General features: G+C 36.5%; 1 protein-coding gene across 1 annotated transcript; it reads right to left on the reverse strand.

Moving 5' to 3' along the window:
• Positions 1 to 21,108: 21,108 nt before the first annotated feature.
• Positions 21,109 to 22,509, reverse strand: ascl1b (achaete-scute family bHLH transcription factor 1b). The gene is made up of 2 exons (XM_051115576.1): positions 21,847 to 22,509; positions 21,109 to 21,651 (listed from the first exon to the last, which is right to left on the reverse strand). The coding sequence occupies exons 1-2, from the start codon at positions 22,409 to 22,411 to the stop codon at positions 21,620 to 21,622; spliced, it is 597 nt and encodes a 198-aa protein (XP_050971533.1). The 5' UTR covers positions 22,412 to 22,509; the 3' UTR covers positions 21,109 to 21,619.
• Between the last annotated feature and the right edge of the window lie 2,176 nt (positions 22,510 to 24,685).

The raw sequence follows: 24,685 nt of genomic DNA on the forward strand, positions 1-24,685 counted from the left end.
CGCAGGCACAGGAATAGCACTTAGAAGAGAAGGCCGCTGGTGTAATTGCGTTTCACAACTATAGGCATTCGCTTGCACACGCTAATTATGACTGGAGAGAAAAATATTTATTTTTTAGGTGGAGACAGACTTAACAAACATTGAGAAAGCCTTAAGAAAGATAGTTAACTATGTCAAATTAACAATTTGGTATAAACAGAGATAAGTTCTTCTTAAGCCCTATTTGGACGGAAATTGTTTCTCATGTGTCTCATGTGTGATAAAACTCATGGTTGGCGATTTATTTACAATAGAGAAGCCAGCTCTGTGATCCTACAAACCCAATAATCCTAAAATGGTCAAAAAGGATGATTAAACATTGAACTTTGAATTGACTTCTTTTTGTAAACTCTGTTATAACAGTAATGTAATAACATATACACTGTAAAAAACAATTTGTTGAGTCAACTTAAAATAATTTGTAACCTGGCTGCCTTAAAATTTTAAGTTCAGTCAACTCAACAAAAAGTTTATTCAACTTGAAATGTTAAATTATACCAAGTGATAACTTAGATATTTGAGTTGAATTAACTTACAATTCTAAGGCAGCTGGGTTACTTACCATCTGTTAAGTTTAGCAAACACAAATATCTAAGTTGTTACTTAGTACAATTTAACATTTCAAGTTGACTAAACTTATTTTAGTTGACTGAACTTAAAATTTTAAGGCAGCAGGATAACAAATTATTTTAAGCTGACTCAACAAATTGTGTTTTTTATTTTTTTTTACTGTGCAGTAATAACATATAAAAAGAAATGTGGATTCAGACGACAATTAAATTACCACACAACCTTGGTGTTTGTCAAAAAACAGTAGGTAATTCGTTTGGGGATTTTTACGCCGGTGGTGAGAGATAAACACTGACATTCTGGATTCATACAGCAATACAATTTTCTTGGTGAAAATAACTTTCGTCCCCCTGAGAAACAATTACAGTCCAAATAGGGCTTTATTTGATATATACACTATCAAATCTTAATAACCATTTAGGGTTGTCAAGATGTTTTTAAATAATAATAATAACAATAGAGATAATAGATAATAATAACAGTAGAAACAGTATTTGTACTGTTATTTTAAATTATAAAAGTAAATATATTTTAAAATGTATTTCTGTGATGGCAAAGTTTATTTTTTTAGCAGCCAGTCTTTAGTGTCACATGATCCTTCAGAAATTATTCTAATATGAAGAAGCATAAATAAGACACATTTATAAGAAAAATAAATAAGAATAATTTCCTATTATTATAAACAATTGCTGCTTATGTATATGATATTTTTGTGAAAAACATTCTTTTTTTCAGAATTTTGATGAATAAAAGTTCAAAAGAAATGTATTTGAAGTAGATTTTATTTGTTGTTGTTGTTTTTTTGTTTTTTTTCTTTACTTACCCCAAACTTCTGTAGTGTAGAAACTAGAAAAAGACCAGGGTTAAACAAAACTGGACCATGTATAAGCTGAAATTTAATACAGTTGTGAAAATGACTAACATGCATGCTGTTAGCCCATATATATATGTGTGTGTGTGTGTGTGTGTGTGTGACCCTGGACCACAAAACCAGTCATAAGGATCAATTTTTCAAAAATGAGATCTATACACAATCTCAGAAAACCGCCTTTAAATTTGTCCAAATGAAGTTCTTAGCAATGCATATTACTAATCAAAAATTAAGTTTTGATATATTTATGGTAGGAAATTTATAAAATATCTTTATGGAACATGATCTTTACTTAATATCCTAATGATTTTTGGCATAAAAGAAAAAAAAATGTTGACCCATACAATTGTATTTTTGGCTATTACTACTTAAGACTGGTCTTGTGGTATTTTTTGTTTGATAAAACAAGAAAAACTGGTGTCCCCGATTTAGTTTAAATTCGGCTTAACACCTGAAAAAAGGTTGACGGGCAAAAACACTGCTATTGTCATGCCCGCAAGACTGAGAGAATCCCCTCACGTTTTGCTCAGCATAACAGGAGGACAAACATCTGTGCACATCCATAGGGATTCTATCGTCATTGTAGAAATTAGCAGGGAGTAAAGCAATTGTTGAAGCGCTGTATTGGTGTATTAATAATTAACCATTAGCCCCTTTGCTTCCTCCCCCATAGACCCTCTCTCTGCTGACATTTCCAGGGACTGTTCTCTGTAGGAGGACGGACTTCTTCATTTAGAAGACAGGACAATGCAGTACACTGCTTTTGTCCCTTTGAAATCCTGCTGGGCCTCAATATGGCCGGTCAGGGATCAATAGGGAAGCACAATAGCCGTTACTCTGCAGATTCACTGGGCCTTTAAAGAAGGCGCAAAGCAGACAGCATCCAGACCGCATGGTGTCTGGCCACACTAGGCACAAACGGAGTGATGTAAAGAGAAAAGGAAGAGAAAAAATGTCAATGGAAGAGGAAGAGGGGTTGTGGCACGTGAGGTTGTTTTGATCTGAACTTGGACAGAAGATCAAAGAACAGACATACCTGTACTTTATTCTAGTCAGGTTTACAAGGTTATAATTCCTTTTAGTAAGGACTGTACTTTACTTGACTGTAGCGTAAAAATCATGACATGCGATACCAACTTATCTACTCTGCGATCTCTTTCGATGCAGGTCCTTTTACCTCTCTGTGTGGGACAGATGGTCCTCCATTCCCCACATACTATCACAGATTGAGCCGGTCTTTGGTTTACATTTGACAGGATGTGATTTCTTAGCTCAATCAAAGACGGCAAGAGGCCTAGCCCAAGTCCATTGTCCGAGCGATTAGAGCATGAATGGAGTCTCAAAATGGAGAACCAGTGCAGGGAGACAGCATGAAGAAGGAGGAGGAGGTGAAGGAATGCATTTTACGGTGGACTAGAATAACTGGCCCCTGGTCAGCAGTCCCCTGCGAGGATCTGGACTTTGTACGCTTAGTCCTTCGCCCTGTGCTGCGACGTGGGGCTTTTTAGGCAACATGCTTTCTGCCACCCCACAACTCAACTACAAGAATGGATACGCAGCAGGAAGCCCTTTTCCTCGCAGTCCAACCCCATCTGCCACTGCTGAGTGTGGAGGGGCCCGGAATATAAACGCACTAGACGGATGTGATAAATGACACACAGAAATTGCACACTCACATGCAAGACTGTGAGCGAAAGCATATTTTGTCTGCATTGTGAATGTGTTTGCATTCTACACAGAATGCAATGCATAAAAAAAGCTGTCTTACGGAATAATGGCAGAAAACATTTTTCTAATGAGATGCCTCCACAGACTGCTTGCAGAAAAACTGTGAGCAATGTAGTCTGATTCGTGAACACTTGAGTCTTATGAGTTGGTTCTTTATTGTAAGTCAAAGACATACAATGGGACCAGCGTACTCTGATTCGTGAACAAATGTCTTTTATGAAATGATTCTTTATAGTGAATCAAAAACATAACAGCATGGCCAGTGTAGTCCGATTCATGAACAAATGACCCTTATGGGTTGTTTTTAATAATGAATCAAAAACCTACAGGGCGAGTAATGTAGTCTGATTCTAGAACCAATGACTTTTATGAGTCATTTTTATAGTGAATCAAAAGCATTCCTGAAGAAATTATCCAATTGTATTGTTTTTATATACTGAATCAAAAACATACAGAAGGACCAATGTAGACCGATTCATGAACAAGTGGAGCTTATGAGTTTTTATATATGTACAGTGAATCAAAAGCTTGTAGCTGGAGCAGTGTAGTCCAGCTGTTAAACCAATGACCTTTATGAGGCATTTTTTTATAGTGAATAATAAACCTACAGCAGGGAGACCCTTGTGAGTTCGCTCTTTTTACTGAATCAAAAACATGGGACCAATGTAGTCCGATTTGCAAACAAATGATTTTTATAAGTCGATTCTTTACCTTAAAATTAGAGACATACAGCAGGACCAGCGTACTCTGATTCATGAACAAATGTCTTTTATGAAATAATTCTTCATAGTGAATCAAAAACATTACAGCAAGGCCAGTGTAGTCCGATTCATGAACAAATGACCCTTATGGGTTGTTTTTAATAATGAATCAAAAACCTACAGGGCGAGTAATGTAGTCTGATTCTAGAACCAATGACTTTTATGAGTCATTTTTATAGTGAATCAAAAGCATTCATGAAGACATTACTCTACTGAATAGTTTTTATATACTGAATCAAAAACATACAGAAGGACCAATGTAGACCGATTCATGAACAAGTAGATTTTGCGAGTTTTTATATATGTATAGTGAATCAAAAGCCTATAGCTGGAGCAGTGTAGTCCAACTGTTAAACCAATGACCTTTGTGAGTAATTTTTTTATAGTGAATAATAAACCTACAGCAGGGAGACCCTTTTGAGTTCGCTCTTTTTACTGAATCAAAAACCGTGGGACCAATTTAGTCCGATTTACAAACAAATGACTTTTATGAGTCGATTGTTTATTGTAAATCAGAGACATACAGCAGGACCAGTGTAGTCTGATTTATGAACAAATATCTTTTATGAAATGGTTCTTCATAATGAATCAAAACATGCAGCAGGACCAGCGTAGTCTGATTCATGAACAAATGACCCTTATGGGATGTTTTTGAAAGTGAATCAAAAACCTACAGGGGGAATAGTGTAGTCTGATTCTCGAACCAATGACTTTTATGAGTCTTTTGTCATAGAGAATCAAAAACCTACTGATGGAGCAATGTAGTCTGATTTATGAAGAAATTACCCTAATGAGTTGTTTTTATATACTGAATCGAAAACAAACAGAAGGATCAATGCAGACCGATTTATGAACAAGTGGACTTTATGAGGTTTTTTATGTATAGTGAATCAAAAACCTACAGCTGGAGCAATGTAGTCCAACTGACAAACCAATGACTTTTATGAATCATTTTTTAAAAGTGAATAATAAACCTACTGCAGGAAGACCCTTGTGAGTTGGTTCTTTTTACTGAATCAAAAACCGTGGGACCAATGTAGTCCGATTCACAAACAAATGACTCTTATGAGTTGGTTCTTTATAGTAAATCAGATACATACAGCGGAACAAGCCTAATCTGATTTACAAACAAACGTCTTTTATAAGACAGTATTTCACAGTGAATCAAAAACATACAGCAAAACCAACGTACAGTAGATTGATCCATGAACAAATGACTCTTATGAGTTGTTTATAATAGTTTACCTCGTATGTAGTTTTTTTTTTTATAGTGAATCAAAAACCTACAGGGGGAGTAATGTGGTCTTTTTTTAACATTGAATCAAAAACATACAGCTGGACCAGTGTAGTCAGATTCATGAACAGATGAGTTTATATGATTCACAATAAATATATAGTGAATCAAAAACCTACAGCATTTATTAATAGTTATTTTTTCATAGTGAATAAAAAAACTACAGTGGAATGACCATTATGAATTGGTTCTTTTTACTGAATCAAAAACCTGCAGTGGGACCAATGTGGTCCGATGAACAAACAAATGAATCTTATGACTCGGTTCTTTGTAGTGAATCGGAAACCGAGCAGTAGCAGTGTAGTCCAGTTTTTGAGCAAAATTTATTTACTAGGGCCTGAGCACCAGTGGTGTGAGAACCCTGTTAGAATTGCTCAGATTCTTCTTCTTCTTCTTCTTCTCCAAAATGAAACGCATTTTTGAGGGCCTAAACATGCTCGAAAACTTTGCACACGCGCCACATCTGATATGGGTTCCAGAAGTGGGTGTGGCAAAATGAAAATGTAAAATACACCTGTAAAATTTCGACGAAGTGCCTCTCGAGCTATGTTTCACATACATGTACAAAATTCAGTAGGCACATGTAAGATACCAATACCTACAAAAAAGTCCTGCGGTTCGAAGACCAAACAGGAAGTCTGTTATTTGGAATTTCTTGGCAAGTTTTGTGCCCTTTTTGCCATTTTCAGGTGTTGTATTTAAACTCCTCCTAGAGATTTACACAGATCAACAACAAATTTAGCGATGTTAAATTGTGAAGATCTTGAGTTTTCGTTAAAGGGCGTGTCCGTGGCGGCCTGACAAAGTTTCGATGTTTCGCCATGGCAATAGAAGTTGTTATAACTCAGCCATACAATGTCCGATCTGCCCTAAACTTCACATGTTCGATAAGAGTCCTGGCCTGAACATATGTAAAGGCCAACATTCTATTATAATCATAGCGCTACCTTTTGGCAACAGGATATGTCATCAAACATACCATGTTCAATCTGCACCAAACTTAATATATTTTATGAAAGTGCTGGCCTGAAGACGTCTACAGCCAATATCCAGTTATATGCGCCACCAGCTGGCAGCAGGAAGTTTGGAATTTATAAATGACTTTGATATATTCCACTTTAAAAGCATATTGCCCACTGCTCACTGTTTTCCTAAAGCCACCGGATGGTGTGAGCCCATGTGCAAGGGCCCTTTCAATGCTGCTTGCAGCTTTAATTAATTTAATTAATTTACTTTAAAAATTTAATAAATAAATTTTTCTTTTTAGTGAATCAAACACAAATAGTGCATCTAAAGTAGTCTGATTCCCAAAAGAATGACTACTTTGAGCTGTTTCTTTTAATGAATAGTACAAAATAAGAAGTTACCGGTTTAATTCAATTTGACAACTCAGATTTTGTGTAAGCATCATGATTTTCATTACATATACGAAATATTATTCATTCAATATCTCATTAATTGTGGATGTAATTAAGAAAATAGCCAAAGACCATTTAACACAGAGAACAAGTGCCGACATCTACCTTAACTGTGCTGCTATGTTCGTTTCAGATCAATATCTTTATAAACAGTGAAAAAATGTTGCCGGTAAATGGAGCTTTGAATTTTTGTTCTGAGGTGAAACACAGTTATATGTCAGTTAGTGAACTGCCGCCACTGCATGGCGGTTACATAAGGGGTTTCACGCAGACAGCATGTCTCAAAGTGATCTTGACCTCGGTAAAAGGAACATGCACTCCAGTGCAATACTCTAACCTATGCAGTGTGTCATTCTACTGACAGGACATCATTCAGGAGAAACGCAAACATGTCAGTTGAAAAGTGGGAATATGTTGTTCAGGACAAGTTGGGTCATGTTTAGGTGACTTTAACAGTCATGTAATTTTGTAGAAAGAAACAAAAATGAATATAAAGGATGCAGATGATTTAACAATATTCATTCACTGACATTTTCTAGTTTGTCATTTTGTTTTTAGACTGTATGAATTATTTCAAAATGAAAAAAAAAGACAAAAATAAAACATCACACATTCTCTCATAGGACATGATTTCATCATGCCAGTCTTTTCGCTTCATGTTTTCTTTCTTTAGTCTTTCTGTGAGTGTGAGATGAGGTTGGTACAGCCGTGCCTGGCAGGCTCAGAATTCGTCTTGAATCAAGCGCGCTTTCGAGACACAGAAGACTGCCTCAGGATCTGTCACTCTGCATTTCAGTCTCACCAGAGGAATGATGGTATGCTGAACGGCACACACTCTCTGACAATTCACACTCAACCTGATTCTGAGGGAGAAGAGAGTCCAAAACTCTTCCCCTGAACTATTCACATTTGTATTACGATTCAAAAGTTTAGGGTCAGTAAGAGGTTTTTTGTTTTGTTTATTTTTAGAATAGTTTGATATTTGATAATAATAAGAAATATTTTTCAAGCAGCAAATCAGACACTGAAGACTAGAATAATGATCCTGACAGTTCAGCTTAACCACATGAGTAAATGACATTGTAAAACATATTACAATTAAAAACACTCCTTTTTTAAAAAAGAGACTTCTTACCAAGCTCAAATCTTTAAACAGCTGTGCATAATCAACAAATGTGTTTCTTATGAAAAACTCCTTAATGTGACCTTATTTTCCGGTGTGGGGGATCCATCACAAAGTGTATTTTTCACCCATGGCATAGTTAGTTCATTGCAGTTGGGTCTGTGCCATTACCAGCCCTCATGTGAGTGTGACTGACAACATGTTAAGGGGCAGTTAGTCGACGGTTTACTTTTTGTCTTGAGTATCAACAGAGCCAGGGGCAAATGTCTCAACATGCATTCCATAGAATCACCGTTGCTTGTCATATTTGTGGTGTTTGCATGTAGAGCTTTTGCAGTGTGCTGGCATTAATAACACATAGTCATTGAAATGAATATAGAATGTGTATCTAACACTGAACTTAATCTCCATATTATTGTTCTATATGTTCACAGTAACAGTCTGATCAACTTCATCATGAGACTGAGAACTGGAATAATAAATGCTGAAGTTCAGTTTTGCCAGTGCAGGACTAAATTACAATGTAAAATATATTCAAACAGCTACAATAATACAATTTCAAAATATTACTGATTTTACTATATTTTTGATTAAAATAAATGCAACCTTTGTGAGCATAAGAGATTTCTTTCAAAAACATTTAAAACCAACTCCAAACTTTTGAACAGCAGTGTAATGACTTGAATACACTTCCTCTATTATGATCATGTTTTATGATCAAGTTGTTATTTTTAAAGCTAAAAGTAAAAGAACAAAACATCTGGCTGTCCTGATATCAGGATCAAGATCATTCATCTTTATTAGTAAAAACACCGTGTAGTGCAGAGGCAGATTTAGTGACAAGGAAGTGAGGCTTCAGAGAAATGCAGTGATCATTTAGCCTGTGAGAATAGTGGATGGAATATGGAATGGACAAGTGACATAAAGCTCAGTCACCTGTTTTTTTGTTCTCAGCGTGCTATCGTCCTGACCTGCAGCGTGGTTCCTCTTGGTCACTCTTCAGCTAACAGCAGTTTGCTTACAACTGAACTTTACTCAGATAAAACAAAGAATATTGTACAAATATGACATGATGGAAATTTCTGTTAGTTTAGAGCACTGACATATTCTGTTAAAGGAATAGTTCACCTAAAAATAAAAAAATTACAGGCTGTCCAAGAAATAGATGAGTTTGTTTCTTCAACCGAACAGATTTGGAGAAATTTAGCATTCCATCAGTTGCTAAATATTTGCATGTCAGAATGAGGGTCCAAACAGCTGATAAAAACATCACAATAATCCATGAGTAATCCACATGACTTAAATCCATAAATTAACATTTCTCATAAAGCAAAAAGCTGCATGTTTGTAAGAATAAAATCTTTCTCCAGTGAAGAAGTTCATACCCTGTTGTCCTCTCACATTAAAATCCACCAACATATTTGTTTAGAACTTAGGAAAAGGGCTCGGAAAATCACCCCGGATCCCTCACATGCAAGTCACCACCTTTTTGAACTTTTGCCATCTGGTCGGCTCTACAGAGCCCAAAATACCAGGACAGTCAAGCCCAAGAACAGTTTCCTCCCCCAGGCAATCTACCCTATGAACAGTTAATGTCCCGCCATTGTGCAATAAAAATATGTGCAATAACCTTATATTTATTTGTTACCACCTAGATCCTAGTACAATCCCGGCATCCCCATTCTGTTCTATTCCTTTCCTATCATCTATAGCACAACTGTATGCACAATTTATTTTATTTTTCAATTTATACTTAAATTATTGTCTGTTTATATTTACATACAGCGCCCTCCACTAATATTGGCACCCTTGGTAAATATGAGCAAAGGCAGCTGTGGAAATAAATCCGCATTGTTTATCCTTTTGATCTTTCATTCAAAAAACTCACAAAATTCTAATCTTTCATTGAAGTAAAACAATAGAAACTTCGGGGGGAAACTCATTATGAAATAAATGTTTTTCTCTAGTTCATGTTGGCCACAATTATTGGCACCCTTTTCCCAAAATAGCTCTGAGTCTCTCCTATAATGCCTGATGAGTTTGGAAAACACCTGAGAGGAGATCAAAGATCATTATTTCATACAGAATAACTCCAGATCCTTCAGATTCCCAGCTCCATGTTGGTGCTTCTTTTCTTCGCTTCACCCCACTGATTTTCTATGGTTCAGGTCAGGGAACTGAGACAGCCATGGCAAAAGCTTCATTTTGTGCTCAGTGACACATTTTTGTGTTGATTTTGATGTTTGTTTTGGATCAGTGTTCTAATGGAAGATCCAACCACGACCCATTATAAGATTTCTAATAGAGGCAGTCGGGTTTAGATTTTTTATCTGTTGCTATTTGATAGAAACCATGATGCCATGCATCTGAACAAGACGTCCAGGAACTCTGGCAGAAGAATAGGCCCACAACATAAAAGATTCAGCAGTACATTTAACCGTGTGCATGAGGTACTTTTATCAATGAGATTTTCCCCACACTTTCCATTGCTTTACTTCAGTGGAAGGTTAGAATTTTGTGAATTTTCCGAATGAAAGATCAAAAGGATAAACAATGCAGATTTATTTCCACAGCTGCCTTTGCTCATATTTATCAAGGGTGCAAATATTTGTGGAGGGCATTGTATGTGTATTTTATTCTCATCTTATTTTTATTGTCTGTGTGTTGTTGTTCACTGGAAGCCTGTGACACTAAAACTAATTCCTTGTATGTGCAAGCATACTTGGCGATAAAGCTCATTCTGATTCTGATTCTAAACTGTTTTGAACTGTTTAGAATTGGTTTTCACTTGTAAACAGTGCTTGATCTATGGATTTTGCTCTCCCGATTCATACAAGAAAGAAAGCAATTTTATAGGACTTTAGAAATTTAGGTATTTAGCCAGATGCAATGGTTTGAAGTTAAAATGTTTATTTTTTTGTTTATTAAAAACTGGGAAAATTCCCTCCACAAGACATTCTTAGATGGACTGGAGTCGCATGGATTATTGTGATGTTTTTATCAGCTGTTTGGACTCTCATTCTGACGACACCCATTCACTGCAGAGGATCCACTGGTGAGCAAGTGATGTGATGCTAAATTTCTCCAAATCTATTCTGATGAAAAAACAAACTCATCTAAATGCTGTATGGCCTGAGGGTGAGAACTATTTCTTCAAAACAGCCTCAACCAAATAAACATTCAGCTCATGTAAAAGGGCATCCGATGTCAGCAGCAAACAAACTAATCATTTTAAATACCAGTATTTGCATAACAGTAGACTTATTACTAAGATTCAAGAGAGGTGGGGCCTTAAGTTCTCCAAATTTCACCCCAGACCGAAGAAATCTAATTGAACAAGAGGAATATGCATCAAAACAGCAATAGAGTGAAGGAAAGAAAGAAAAAGAATGGGGCAGTAAAAGAAGAACTAACCTCAAAACAGTGTTCTATAGAGGAGCTGACCTTGAAAACAGGATGGAGACAAATATATGAATGTCACCAGTTAAGCATCCCATCAAACAGCTTAGCTGAGATAGTGGCCGAGAACGTCTCCTTAATGATACAAAGTTTAGAAATAACATATTTGTGTAACAGGCACATTTTTGGTGGGTCGAGAGAACATGCCAAACCAGCAGACTTATTCAATGTCTAGGGGAGAAGAGCGCTGTGAATAGAATTAGGGAAAATCTGCATAGTACAAGAGCTCTCCGACAAAGACTTAATGGTACGTTTGGCTCTTTTGAAGGGGCAGCAACAACCCAAAACCTTTAGTCCTCAGACCCCTTCAACAAACCCCCAACCCCCCTCATAAACCCATTCAGACTCCTCTCCACCCCACCCGCACCCTCCGTTCCTGTCCTCCGCTCACAGAGGGCGGCTCGGGAAGGCTAGAAGATGAGTATTGATATAATGAGCGGGAGAGAAAGCGTACAAAAACACTGCGGAAAGCGTAGATGTGATTAGAGCCTGAATTCCATTATGTCTTTCTGCAATGATGGACAAATACGCCCAATGAGAAAAGCATGGGGTGAGGCATTGGCAACACAAAAGCCCCTCGCAGAGATGCAGTTGAATGTTCACAAGAGGATAGGTCTGGACGGTTAAATATTTAAAAATACACTAAATTGTCTACACACAGACATTGGGATGCAAATACACATCTATGGCGAGAAGTAAATATTGCTTTTGGTACACATGTGAGCCTTTCAGTGAACGAGTTGAAATGCCAAACGACAGGTCTTGCATGTTTATTGGAAGGGTGCATTTGTATGTTCTGTGGCATTCACAAGTGCACAGTACATACTTGACGTAATTGCATTAGGGGATTTGACAATGAGTTTGTGTGTGTGTGTGTTTAGGGGGCCGTCATCAAATCCATCCCATCGCTTTCTCATTATGGAGATTGTGTAAATAATTTTCTTTGGAATTTACACTAGCTGGCGTGATGTGCTGCCGCTTTCTAAATAACTGGACCAGTGTAAACAGTCATTGTATTTGTTTAGAGCAGCTATTGTGCACTGATGAGTGCTGAATGAGAATCAGCTAAGCAAATGTTTGATCATGCATGAACACTTTCTTGAGAAAGGCACCATGGAGTTATCATGAAAGTCATTTGGGTGTATATCTGGAAGTTCAGATACAGAATGTAGAACAATAGTCTGATGCACAGTTGAATGCATCTGTGAGTTTGCCTTAAAAGTAATTACACATCTTAAAGGGCTCATTTTATGCATGAAGAATCAAATTTATATTGATCTTTAAGTGTAGCATAATGAATTTTAAAAAATCATAATAACAAATGTATACTGCTGTTTATAAGTTTGGGGTTGGTAAGAAAAAAGTCTCTTATACTCAGCAAGGCTGCATTTATGTGATCAAAAATGCAGTAAAAACAGTAAGATTGTAAAATATATTTACAATTTAAAATACCTGTTTTCTATTTGAATGTATTTTTATATATAATTTATTCCTGTGATGGCAAAGCCAAATGTTCAGCAGCCATTGCTCCAGCCCTCAGTGTCGCATGATCCTTCCCTTACAAAAATTTAGGTTTTAATACAGTAAAAGTGTAGTAATCATGTTTTTTGGTGCATTGATTACCATTTGTATAACCATAGTTTTACTACAGATATCATGGTTAGTGTAACAAGACCGTGGTTAATTTGTGGTGACCATGGTTTAACCATAGTAACCGTGGTGTTTGGGTTTTATTTGTAGTAAAACCATGGTTAATTTTCGTAAGAGTTCAGAAATCATTCTATTATAATGATTTGGTGCTCAAAAAACATATTTTATCAATGTTACCAAACAGTTTAAAGGTATAGTTCACCCAAAAATGAAAATTCTGTCATTAATTATATGGTTCAAAACCCGTAACACCTCCGTTTTTCTTCGGAACACAAATTAAGTTTTGTTTGTTTGTTTTTTTATACAGTTTTATTATGTGATTTAATGTGACAAAACATATATTGTATAAATAACATTACAAACATATTTTTTCTTTAACAAAAGTAAAACTAACAAGAGAAAGAAAAAAAACAACAACTCAGAAATAATCTATTTAGCTGTCTTAATTATTAATAAAAAATCAAATAAAATCCAAAAACCTAAAAATAATGTAGTTCCTTGCAATTATTTGGCACTGAGAAGGCAAATGCTCCTAAAAAGAGCCTCGATTTTTTTCAAAAGATTTTGGTGATTTTCTAACTTTGAAAAGGATTTTCTCAGGGGTGCAATATAAAATGAGTTCACTGATCCAATGTTTTCTAGATGGAGTCGACTTCCAATTCACTAATATACATTTTTCCCAGCCGTACCAGCCAAAAGTATGAAATACTTTTTTATGATGAGACGAATTATTCAGTAACAAATTAAGATATTTTTGATGAAATCTGAAAACTTTCTGGCATAGAAAGAAGAAATTGTTGAATAAAGTCATTATTTCTGTTTTATTTGTGCTCAAAAAGTATTCTTGTAGCTTCATAAAATTACGGTTAAACCACTGATGTCACATGGACTATTTTATTGATGTCCTACTCGCTTTCTGGGCCTTGAACGTGTCAGTTGCATTGCTGTTTATGCAGGGTCGGAAAGCTGTCGGATTTCGTCAGAAAATCTTTGTGTTCTGAAGATGAACAAGGTCTTACAGATTTGTAACAACATGAGGGTGAGTTATTAATGTCACTTCTGATCAGTTTAATGCATCCTTCCTGAAATATTAATTTCTTTCCAAAAAAAAACATACTGACCCCAGAAGGATTATAGTAGGGTATGATTTGGCTGCTCTTATATGTGCATTATATTTTCTGCAACTGAATGTAAAACAGTAACACGATAGCCCAGTGTTTACTAACTTGTGTTTGTCTTAATACTTAGTGACACCAAACAAAAAAGTTTTTCATTTGAATGACACCACACAAGAAATCTATTCCCTGTAACTCATATTATAAAAACATTTAAAACGGTCATATTCTGTGGGGGGAAACACAAACTCAGTAGGTAGCTTCTCCAACTGAAGCATTTTTAGTTTAACCCTTTAACTGTCACTCTCATTTTTGAACACAGACTTAAAAATGCACTGTCCAGACTTACATTTTTTATAATTCATGATTAAAAACATTTTGTAATATGATTTTGATGTACATTTTCTACGGTAATGCAATGTCTGATTTTAAAATGCATTTTAATTGATATATATATATATATATAGATAGATAGATAGATAGATAGATAGATATAGATATATATAGATATATTTGAATTTTGAGATTTGAACTGATATATAATTTCTCATGATTTCTAAAGCGTGATAGGGAAAAAGGCAATGAAGAAAGTTTGTGACAAAGGTCAGAACTCATGTTATGATGAAGATTTTGCACTCTTGACATATATTAATCTATTACTTCACATAAATATGGTAAAATATCTATTTAGGAGTCTTAGACCTTTCCAACGATGTATAGTTTGTCATGATTAGATTAGGATTTATTTGTAATATGGTGAAGTAAACTTCATTGGCGTCCCACTGGGGGGACGGTGACAGTTAAAGGGTTAATACTGGTTTGATTGACTGAGACATTTGTTGGGACAACAACAGTAGGAATACACATGTTCTGCTAGCGCCATAAACACAATTTGACAGTACTTTGCACATTTTTTTTTATTTAATATATAAATAAAATATAGTTGTAATTTCAGTTTTATAAAAACAAAGCAAAATCTAGGAGTCACTAGCCTTTCATAGCAATGGCTTTTAGCACCTGCTTAGTTATTGACATAAAACGTGTTTGGAGCATGTACCTTATCATCAGGCCTTTGATAAATGAGCTTAGGGCTCACATCTATGCCTTTTTGTAACTATAGTGTCACACTAAGCATACAGATTGTTAATCACAAGGTGATAAGGAGAGGCGAGAACACCAGGCAAATTATTAAACTTGGAAATTAAATGCACTGAACGCTGGAGACCCATCTAAAGGCACAAGATTTTAATCTTGCAGGCTATCGTGAAAAAGATGTGTACGCAGATGTGGACTAGTTTTACTAAAACTAAAGATGCTTTAACCTTCTTTTAGGGTACCACAGCCATTATTCTTTAAAGCATGTGAAGCTTATCAGGAGGAGAGTCTTATCATTATTTGCCTGGTGAAGCATGGTGGCCCAGGGGGACAGCTGAAGAATGGCATACAGCGGGCAGGCCTAAAATGGCAGGGATGGAATCCGGAGTGACACCCTAGCTTTTGCGTGACCTCTTTCAGAGGGTCATCACTGTATGCTGTCACACTGTGTTGCCCTCAAACCAACAGTACCTGTTGTTTTGAGCACTAGGGAACACTGGAGTATATTTAAGGTGCATTCACAAAATCACAGAACGACTTCAGTAATTCTTGGAAAAATAGCAGCACAACTGTATTCAGCATTGGTATGCCTAAATTGATATGTTTCTTCAAATCAGCATATCAGAATGATTTCTGAAGGGTCGTGTGACACTGAAGATTGGAGTAATGATGCTGAAAATTCAGCTTTGCATCACAGGAATAAATTACATTTTAAAATACAGTCAAACCAAAAATTATTCAGACACCAGATATAATGTTTTGATATTTCTTTACTAGTGAGTGCAGGATACTATAGTTCATTTATGTAAGTGATGATAACAAAATTAAATATTATACCCAAAAATTCTTCATAAAGTGGATTACCACAGTGTATTTGGGACCAAAATTTTGATTTTTCACATTTGACCTGAGCATATTTTGTTACATACCTTTCTATCGAAGACATTATCAAGATGAATTAGCTCTGACACAGTTTAACTCTTGAGTTCTTGTCATATTTTACTACCATTTTCTAAACTGTAGTGAATAAAGTGTGATAATGTGAGAAATTTTGAAGGTGTCTGAATAAATGTAGGTTTGACTGCAGCCTTGGTGAGCATAAGAAACTTTTAAAATCTTGAAAAATCTTACCAACCCCAAACATTTGAATGACTGTGTAAATGAAAAGCTAAAAAAAGGGTGTTAAAACACTGACAAATAAATCACAGAATGTTTGCAGCAATAACAACTGTATTTACAAGAAAAAAAAAAAAAAAGAATATTTGAGTGGCTGATATTTCTGGAAGTGTAGGATATAAAAGTGTAATATAAATAAAAATAAATAAATAAAAACATACATACAACCTACACTCTTAAATGAACTCCACGAAGAACTTTGAACATCCACGGAACCTTTTGAATGCAGAAAAGGTTCTTTAAAGTTGAAAAAGGTTCTTTAGATTTCTAAAATGGTTCTTTTAGGAACTGTTCATTGAAAGGTTCTTTGGGGAACCAAAAATGGTTCTTCTATGGCATCACTGCAAAAACACCCTTTTGGAACCTTTATTTTTAAGAGTGTTTAGACTCTATTTGATGAAGGCCATGGTTAATAGTCAGCATTGGGAAAGTTACTTCGGAAATGTAATAGGTTATCGATTACAGGTTACCCTATTTAAAAAGTAATAAGTAGTGTAACTATTTCAATCACTTTATTAATGTAACTGATTACATTTGATTACTTTTCTAAATTTCTAATGAATGTTTTCAGCTGTTAATTTTCAAACATTTAAACCAGTTTACAGTAGTACTCAACACTGATTACTGTTAGACTTACAAAGTCCTTCAAATTCACTTGAATTACACTGCCCTCCAAAAGTTTGGAAACGCTCCCTAGAAAAGTGGGGTTTTGGACAATATTGGCATGAATCCTTTTTAATTTGTGATAATTTTGCACTGATAAGGGACAACACAAACTACAAAAACATATTTGATTACATAAACAGTTTATACATAGAAAAAACTTAAATTTTCGATTTATCAAAATATCCACCATTAGCAGCTATTACAGCTCTGCATAATCTGGGCCTAAATTCATCGTATTCTAAACTTAATTGGCAATCAATTGTTGAAGCTATTAAGGTGTTGCTGACCCAAAAATCTTTTAAAAACCTGGGCCAAGTTTAAACCAGTAACCAGGCATCACAGCTGGCAAAGGGGCATGTCTGACTTTGACATGTATATATTGCCATTATTATGTAATCAAAATCAAAATTATTATTGCTGGTCTTCACTGATAATGTCAAGTTACTTTAATGTATTTGCACCAAAAAATGATAAGGATTTATGCTGATATCGTCCAAAACCACACTTTGTCAGGGGTGTTTGCAAACTTTTGGAGGGCAGTGTAAGATTACAAAAAATATTTTAAAGCACAGCCACCACAAAATTTACTGACTTTTTTAAGAAATTTATTGACTTTAGCACCTTTTTTACTTTGAGATGGTTCTGAGGTTAAATACTGATTTAAAATCATAACAAGATATAGTTTAATAGCTATGATATTGTTTTTTAAATCAAATCTTTGAATAGCTATGACAGAAAACATCTAACAGTGCTTTGGAAAAAGACAGTCAATCTTAAAAAAATAAAGCATATACACAAACCCAAATAAAACAGTTATCAAATAAACGTGTCTTATTCTGTGTCCTAAACTCCTGAAACATCGGTGTCTCATATTTTAGAGCATCCAATGCACTTTTGGAAAGAAATCAATCAAAACTGTATGTATGTGAAAACATTTAGATGTTGTAATCGTTAACATTTTTATAAGTAACTGTAATGTAATTACACATTGTAACAGATTACAGTACACTCTTAAAAATAAAGGTGCTTCACGATGCCATTCTTCAGATTATAAAAAGGTAAAAACGAGATGGTTCTTTAAAGAACCTTTGACTGAATGGTTCTTTGTGGAACCAAAAATGGTTCTTCTATGGCATCGCTGTGAAGAGCCTTTTAAAACACCTTTATTTTTAAGAGTGTACATGTAAGTAGTTGCTCCCTAACTCTGTAAATAGCACTTGTGAGTAGGATACACATTTCAGTCACTCATGATATCATTTACATTGTTTTGGGTTTGCAAAAATAATGGTCTTTAATGCCACTTGGTAAGTTTTAATGAAAATGACACCCTAAACAAACAGAAGACAGGGTGGGCAGTGGGCAGTTTGAAATGAAGCCAAACGGTGAGGTCATAACTGCCCGTTCTGATAACAATCACCATGAGATAATAAGACAACACAGCTGATCAGCAGGAAATAAACATGGAAACACAAACATCTAATCAAGCACCAGCCTCCATCCCAGTCGAGAACGCCAGTTGATTATTTAGATTACGTCGGGGGGCCTGAATAAATTCAGAAAGCCACCCACAAAGAGGGCCTCTATCAGACCAGCTCCTCAAACAAGCAGAAGCCATGGAGATATGAGACGCCTCACAACAATGGAAGTGTGGCTGAGAGATATAGGAACTTCAGGAGCGTATTTGCTTACAAGGCCCCTGGCCAGCACCAGCGCACAGAAAATACTCACTGACCACACACAGGTTCGGCAAATCACTGTTTGTTTAATCGTCGTACATTATGGGACTAATCTTTCTCTTATCTGCTGTTTTTAAACCGCGCTAATGAATTTTCTCAAAATGGAGTGTAAATGTGGAATAAAACACTCTCTCTTCTCTCTTTTAGACGGGCTGCAGGACTGAGGAGTACAGTGCTCAGAGCAGGGTTTGTTTTGGGTGTGTGTGATGAAGTTTGAGGAGGGGGGGTTTGGCCCTCGGCCGAGACGGATGACTATTGTGTGTGCAAGAAGGAGTGTGTGCAGAGGGTGCTGGGCAATTTAAGACAGCGTTTAGCATGCAGAGCCAGACAGGGTAAATCAACCTGACTGCACACAATCATGAGCCCCGAGAGAGAGAGAGATAAACAACCAAGAAGAAATAGAATAAAGGAAATCTTGTCAGCGTGAGGCATAAAATCCAAGACTGAAAAAATGTTGCTGCATTATTTATACTTGGATCATAGGTTGTTGTTTTCCATCTAAAATAACACTGGGATTGACATGCTCCTTTTTTCAGAACTGCCCTATACTCTCAAAATAATGGCATCTACAACATTTTTATTGCTCAGAAGGTTCTTAATAGTGAAAAAACGTTGTTTAGATTGTTAAAATGTTCCTCACACTAAAGGAACCGTTTATTGGGGAACCCCCCCTTTGTTTTTAAGAGTGTATGATCTCCAAAATGAGAACTGAAAAAGAAGATAGAGACTAGATGGAAAAAACCAGAGTGAGTGAAAGATTAAAATTAGTCTGAATGAGGCCCGCACCCGGCCCCTTTCATTTGTCACCGGACCCAAATCAGGCTTTTGTGTGGGACTCTGTAAAGTAGTGTCAATCATTCTGCTGGTGTTTTATTAGAGAGGAGAATTTTTTATGAATTTACTCTTCACGAATTAAAAGGACCTCCTGCTCTAAGTGCTGAAAATAGGCAATACAGACTGAAGTTAGACATCACAATGCCACTCGTACACTGGAGCGACATCAAAGTGGCCAAGACATCCAATCAGATTTATGTTGAAGGCACTATGTGATGAATATGGTGTAGCCCTCGCACAAAAGTGCTTTTGTGTCACTTAAATCAGAGGCCATTCAAAATCAGCACGGGTCTGTCTGATTGGATGATGGCGAAAGGCCTTACAGCGCATCCAAACTTCACACGCACAATAGAAAATGCTAATTTTCATGCACTCAGAACCTTAGTGCTTGGTTGACTCACATTTGGAGCACTTTGAAGGATGTCATTTGATGCAAGAATAGGGCTGCTTTTTGCCTGGTTTAAATGGGGAAAGTTAGAATCGCACAAACCTAAACAGGTCTCCTTATCTTTGCTGATAAGACCCCTGTATATATGCTAAAACTGAAAGAAAAAAAGTGAACAGGAAAACCGACATTGGTAGGAAATTTTGGATGCCCTCCAGGACAGTTAGTTCATCACCATTAGTCTTCTGCTGACGTCTATTCACAGCCTCCATAGGTTGGGACGGACACTTTGGTTACACCACAAAGGTATTCAGGGGTTATAAATTGCTTTACTCTTCAACTTTTTGTTGTTGTTTAAAAATTAACTGTTCACATACTGTATCCCAAGGTCTGCAGCTGCCTGTCACTTTCCTTTGTGGTTATACAGTAAATGACTCCCATTAATAAAACCATGTTGACACAACTCAAAGCCACTTCTATTATGAAAGATAAAGTAGTTGTAAATTAAAAAAAAGACTATTGGAATATGTTCTACTAGAAAATACTATTTTAGATTTTTAAATTGTGAAATTCACTAGCAATTTCTAAGTAAAATTTGTTTCTAAGTGTGTTTGTAGGGTTATTTCAGTGTAAATCAGTGCTATGTATTTTATACATTATGTTTACAGTACTTAAGCATCTACATTTGTGTAAAGTGCAATTCTGAATGTTAAATGTCAAACTTATAGGCTTTTTAAAAATATATTTGTGACCCTGGACCACAACAAAACCAGTCAACATCGTATGGGTCAAAATTATTGATTTTTCTTGTAGGCCAAAAATCATTAGGATATTGTTCCATGAAGATATTTTGTAAATTTCCTACCATAAATATATCAAAACGTAATTTTTGATTAGTAATATGCATTGCTAAGAACTTAATTTGAACAACTTTAAAGGTGATTTTTTCAGTATTCTGTTTTTTTTGCAGATTCCAGATTTTCCAATATTGTTCTAACAACCATACATCAATGGAAAGCTTATTCATTCAGCTTTCAGATGATGTTTAAATCTCAATTTCGAAAAATTGACCCTTATGACTGTTTTGTGGTCCAGGGTCACATTTGTTATTAGTCATTGATTTTAAACACACAAGACAATGAAATGAATAAATAAAGTATTTATTTTACATAAAATAGGGTTTCTCTTCATAAAAAAATTGCATATACACAAGTTTGTATAAAAACACACAAGTGCACACTTTGATACAAAAGTTATTCATCCAGTACAAAAACATTGCCGCATATCTAGCACAAAATATTATAATATACAGGTTGCCTGTGGGCTTCCTAGAGTAACGTTAGTGTATCCCCTAACAGACGCCGTATATGGGACCTGACACTATTCTCATCCTCATTCGTTTAACTACGACCGGTCACCTCGTTATTTGTACAATATGGAAGGAACAAACTGGCTCATTCAGTTGCATTTACACATTATTGCATCAACAGGGCAAAATGTTGAATGCGGGGTGACAAGACACAAGTCAGCAGTACAGACATCCTCGCACGCCTCAAGTCCAGCGCAGATGTAACATTTGGAAACTTGTGAAACATCTGTGTGCATTGCTGGAAAATGCCCTCTGAGTGTCCAATGCTCAGTCAATGAACTTGAGTCCTTCATGGGCACCAGCAGGCAGCGTTTGTCCTGTGCCGTCCCTTCAGCACCAATCTTTAGTAGTCAGTGAAGCACCTGTAATCAAATAATAAGTTATTAGTCACAGGCATACACAAAAACTAAGAAAAATTAGGATTTTTAACCCTCTGAGGGTAATATGTACAACTTAACCTGATTGTTTGAGAGAAAAATTGCTTTTTAAACTGGGGGCCCCTTAGGTGAGGGCCCCTAAGTTTGTAAAAGTTGAAAGCGCTTAAAAACTGCTCTTACCTGATTCATATCTGTCGAACCATGTGGTGAAGTCCAGCAGTTCTTGCTCCTCAGAGCTGAGATGCTCGTAGCTGCCCTCATCAGAGGAATAAGCCGAATGTGGAGACTCCGAGCCCGCCGAGTACGCGTTGGAGACCGACGGAGACGGAACGCCGCACTGCAACACAGCAGACACGGCGTCGTGCTCGTCCAGCAGCTGTTGAAGCGCTCGGATGTACTCCACCGCTGAGCGCAGCGTCTCCACTTTGCTCATCTTCTTGTTCGCCGCTCCGTTCGGCACATGCTGGCGAAGCGTCTGGAAGCCCATGTTCACCTGCTTGACGCGGTTCCTTTCGCGTTCGTTGCGTCTGGCCACAGCCATGGGCTGTTGCTGAGGGATTGCATAGCCGAGTCCGTTGAAAGTCAGTCTCCTCTTGCACCTGAGCAGCTCTGGGCTGCTCGAGCGCTGTCTCTTCAGCACTTTACACTCCCTGTCCTGCTTCGCTTGAGGTACGAGGGTCTCCGAGAAAGGCTGGTAAAACGCATCTTGGGTCATTTGCGTCGTAGCGATGACAGTTGCCTCCATGTCGCGAGAAATAAATAGATAAATAGATGAGATGGGGAGTTTGCGAGTAATGCGCCGCTCTCGTGCCTTTCGCGTGGCTCGCAAGAAGCGATTCACCTGTTTGGCGAATGATTTGAGGGTAAAGCAACTTGCTCTCCCTTTTCTACACGTGCGCCACACCTCCACCCCCTTTCGGGCCGCACGCTCCCAAAGGAAGACCCCGCCCTCTGTATGAATCCCCTGCTCGGGCTTCGCGCGCCGGGCGCGTGGCTTTGACAAACTCAAAGGAACTATTCTGTGCGCTCACTGCGCCACGCGTATGAGGCGCTGCCTATCTGTGAAATCATGCTCACCCCGGCGCACGCGTTATGGAACGTAAAACTTGAAGAGTTGACCACTGATATCAAAGAAAACGTTCAGGTTACTGTACTTCACCTGTTGTCTATCTGTCAGTCTGCGGGGTGCTTTAGATAACCTGCTAAAAAGACATGGGTTCAAACAGTATACTCACAAAATAGAAATGACATGTCCAAGTGCCTAAAACGTCATGTTACAAACATGGTTTTTGAATTTAGGCCTACAATAATTTCTGTATACTATACTGTATGTATTAAAATAACATAGTACTGTTATTTGATATCATGACCATGTTACTGATACAATGTTGTTAGGACTATTGGGCAAACAAGTAAATAAGAGACTTGAATGCATATATAACTTTTATTCTCTAGAATACATATGTAGATAAAAAAAGTATTTAATTTTGATCATTTAGATTGTGTTAATCAGGTTTTTTCATAATACAGTTGAAGTCACAAGTTTACATACACATTGCAGAATCTGCAAATTAATAATTATTTGACCAAAATAAGAGGGATCATGCAAAATGCATGTTATTTTTTTATTACTGACCTGAATAAGATACTGCACTGAAAAGATATTTACATACAGTTCACATAAGAAAATAATAGTTTGATTTATAAAAATGACACTGTTCAAAAGTTTACATACACTTGATTCTTAATACTGTGTTGTTTCTTGAATGAGCCACAGCTGTTTTTTTTAAAGTGATAGTTTTTATGAGTCCTGAACAGTTAAGCTGCCCAATGTTTTTCAGAAAACTTTTTCAGGTCCCACAAATTCTTTGTTTTTTCAGCATTTTTATGTGTTTGAACCCTTTCCAACAATGACTGTATGATTCTGAGATCAATCTTTTCACACTGAGGATAACTGAGGGACTCATATGCGACTATTACAGAAGGTTCAAATGCTCACTGAAGGAACACAATGCATTAAGAGCCGCAATGCATTAAAATAATATATATATATTTAAGCAAATAAGAAAAATGTACATGTCTTCATTCTGTTCAAAAGTTTTCACCCCTGGCTCTTAATGCATTGTGTTTCCTTTTGGAGCATCAGTGAGTGTTTGAACCTTCTGTATCATCAGAGTCTAATGTCTCCACAATAGTACTAAAAAACCAGTCCTAATGAGGGGAAGAAAATAATACAAACAGAATGTTTTCTTAATAAAAATTTCTGAATGTAGAACGGTTTGTGTGAGGGTCCTGTTTAAGGATAGAAATCATTAGCACAATATAAACACAACAGAAGTCAATGGAAAGTTTGTGTGTGTGTGTGTGTGTGTGCCTAACCTCAGACTACTCTATGTGAACTTTCACTGAAATTAGTACATTGTAAAGCATCATCAACAAAAAATGAACTAATAATGACAGCTTGCTATGTACTTTATAGGCTAATGAAAAATGGGAAAAAAGAACTCTTCACTGAGGCTAATTTCAGATTAAGTTTGTGTGAAAAAATGCAATAATAACTGGCAATGCTCTATTTTGATGGGCCCCTGTAGACATTCTGTTGACTATAAATAACTAATGTCAACTACCAGTCATTACAGTAGATAGTAGACTGTCTGCTTAATATCTTCTAATACTCTATTTTTATGCTCCTCCAACCGCCATTCTATTGACTAAAATACAGTAGGTAACTTTGCACATACATGTCAACTAGTTAACCTAAACGCTAACCATAACTCAACAGTCTACTAATACTCTGAGTTAGCTGATGTATAGTTGTCAACAGAATGTCAAAAGTGGACCATCAAAATCTGTCTAATCCAGATTAGAGTCTCAAAATCGAATTATGAGATAGGCCCTAACAAGCATAACAGCAAAGTTTGATTTCAACCATTAATTTCACAATGATTTCAATCTCTGACACGGCCTTACTCAGCCGATATTAAAGATATCAAGGGTAGATATTCACAGAATGTTCTTT

The sequence above is a fragment of the Labeo rohita genome, chromosome 7 (assembly GCF_022985175.1).
Source record: "Labeo rohita strain BAU-BD-2019 chromosome 7, IGBB_LRoh.1.0, whole genome shotgun sequence".
Lineage (NCBI taxonomy): Eukaryota > Metazoa > Chordata > Actinopteri > Cypriniformes > Cyprinidae > Labeo > Labeo rohita.

Excerpts from the sequence above, each read along its gene's own strand:
- ascl1b (XM_051115576.1), bottom strand. The coding sequence starts at position 22,411 with ATGGAGGCAACTGTCATCGCTACGACGCAAATGACCCAAGATGCGTTT. Across the intron at positions 21,652-21,846 it reads GTTCGACAGATATGAATCAG|GTGCTTCACTGACTACTAAA; the intron begins GTAAGAGCAGTT and ends ATTTGATTACAG.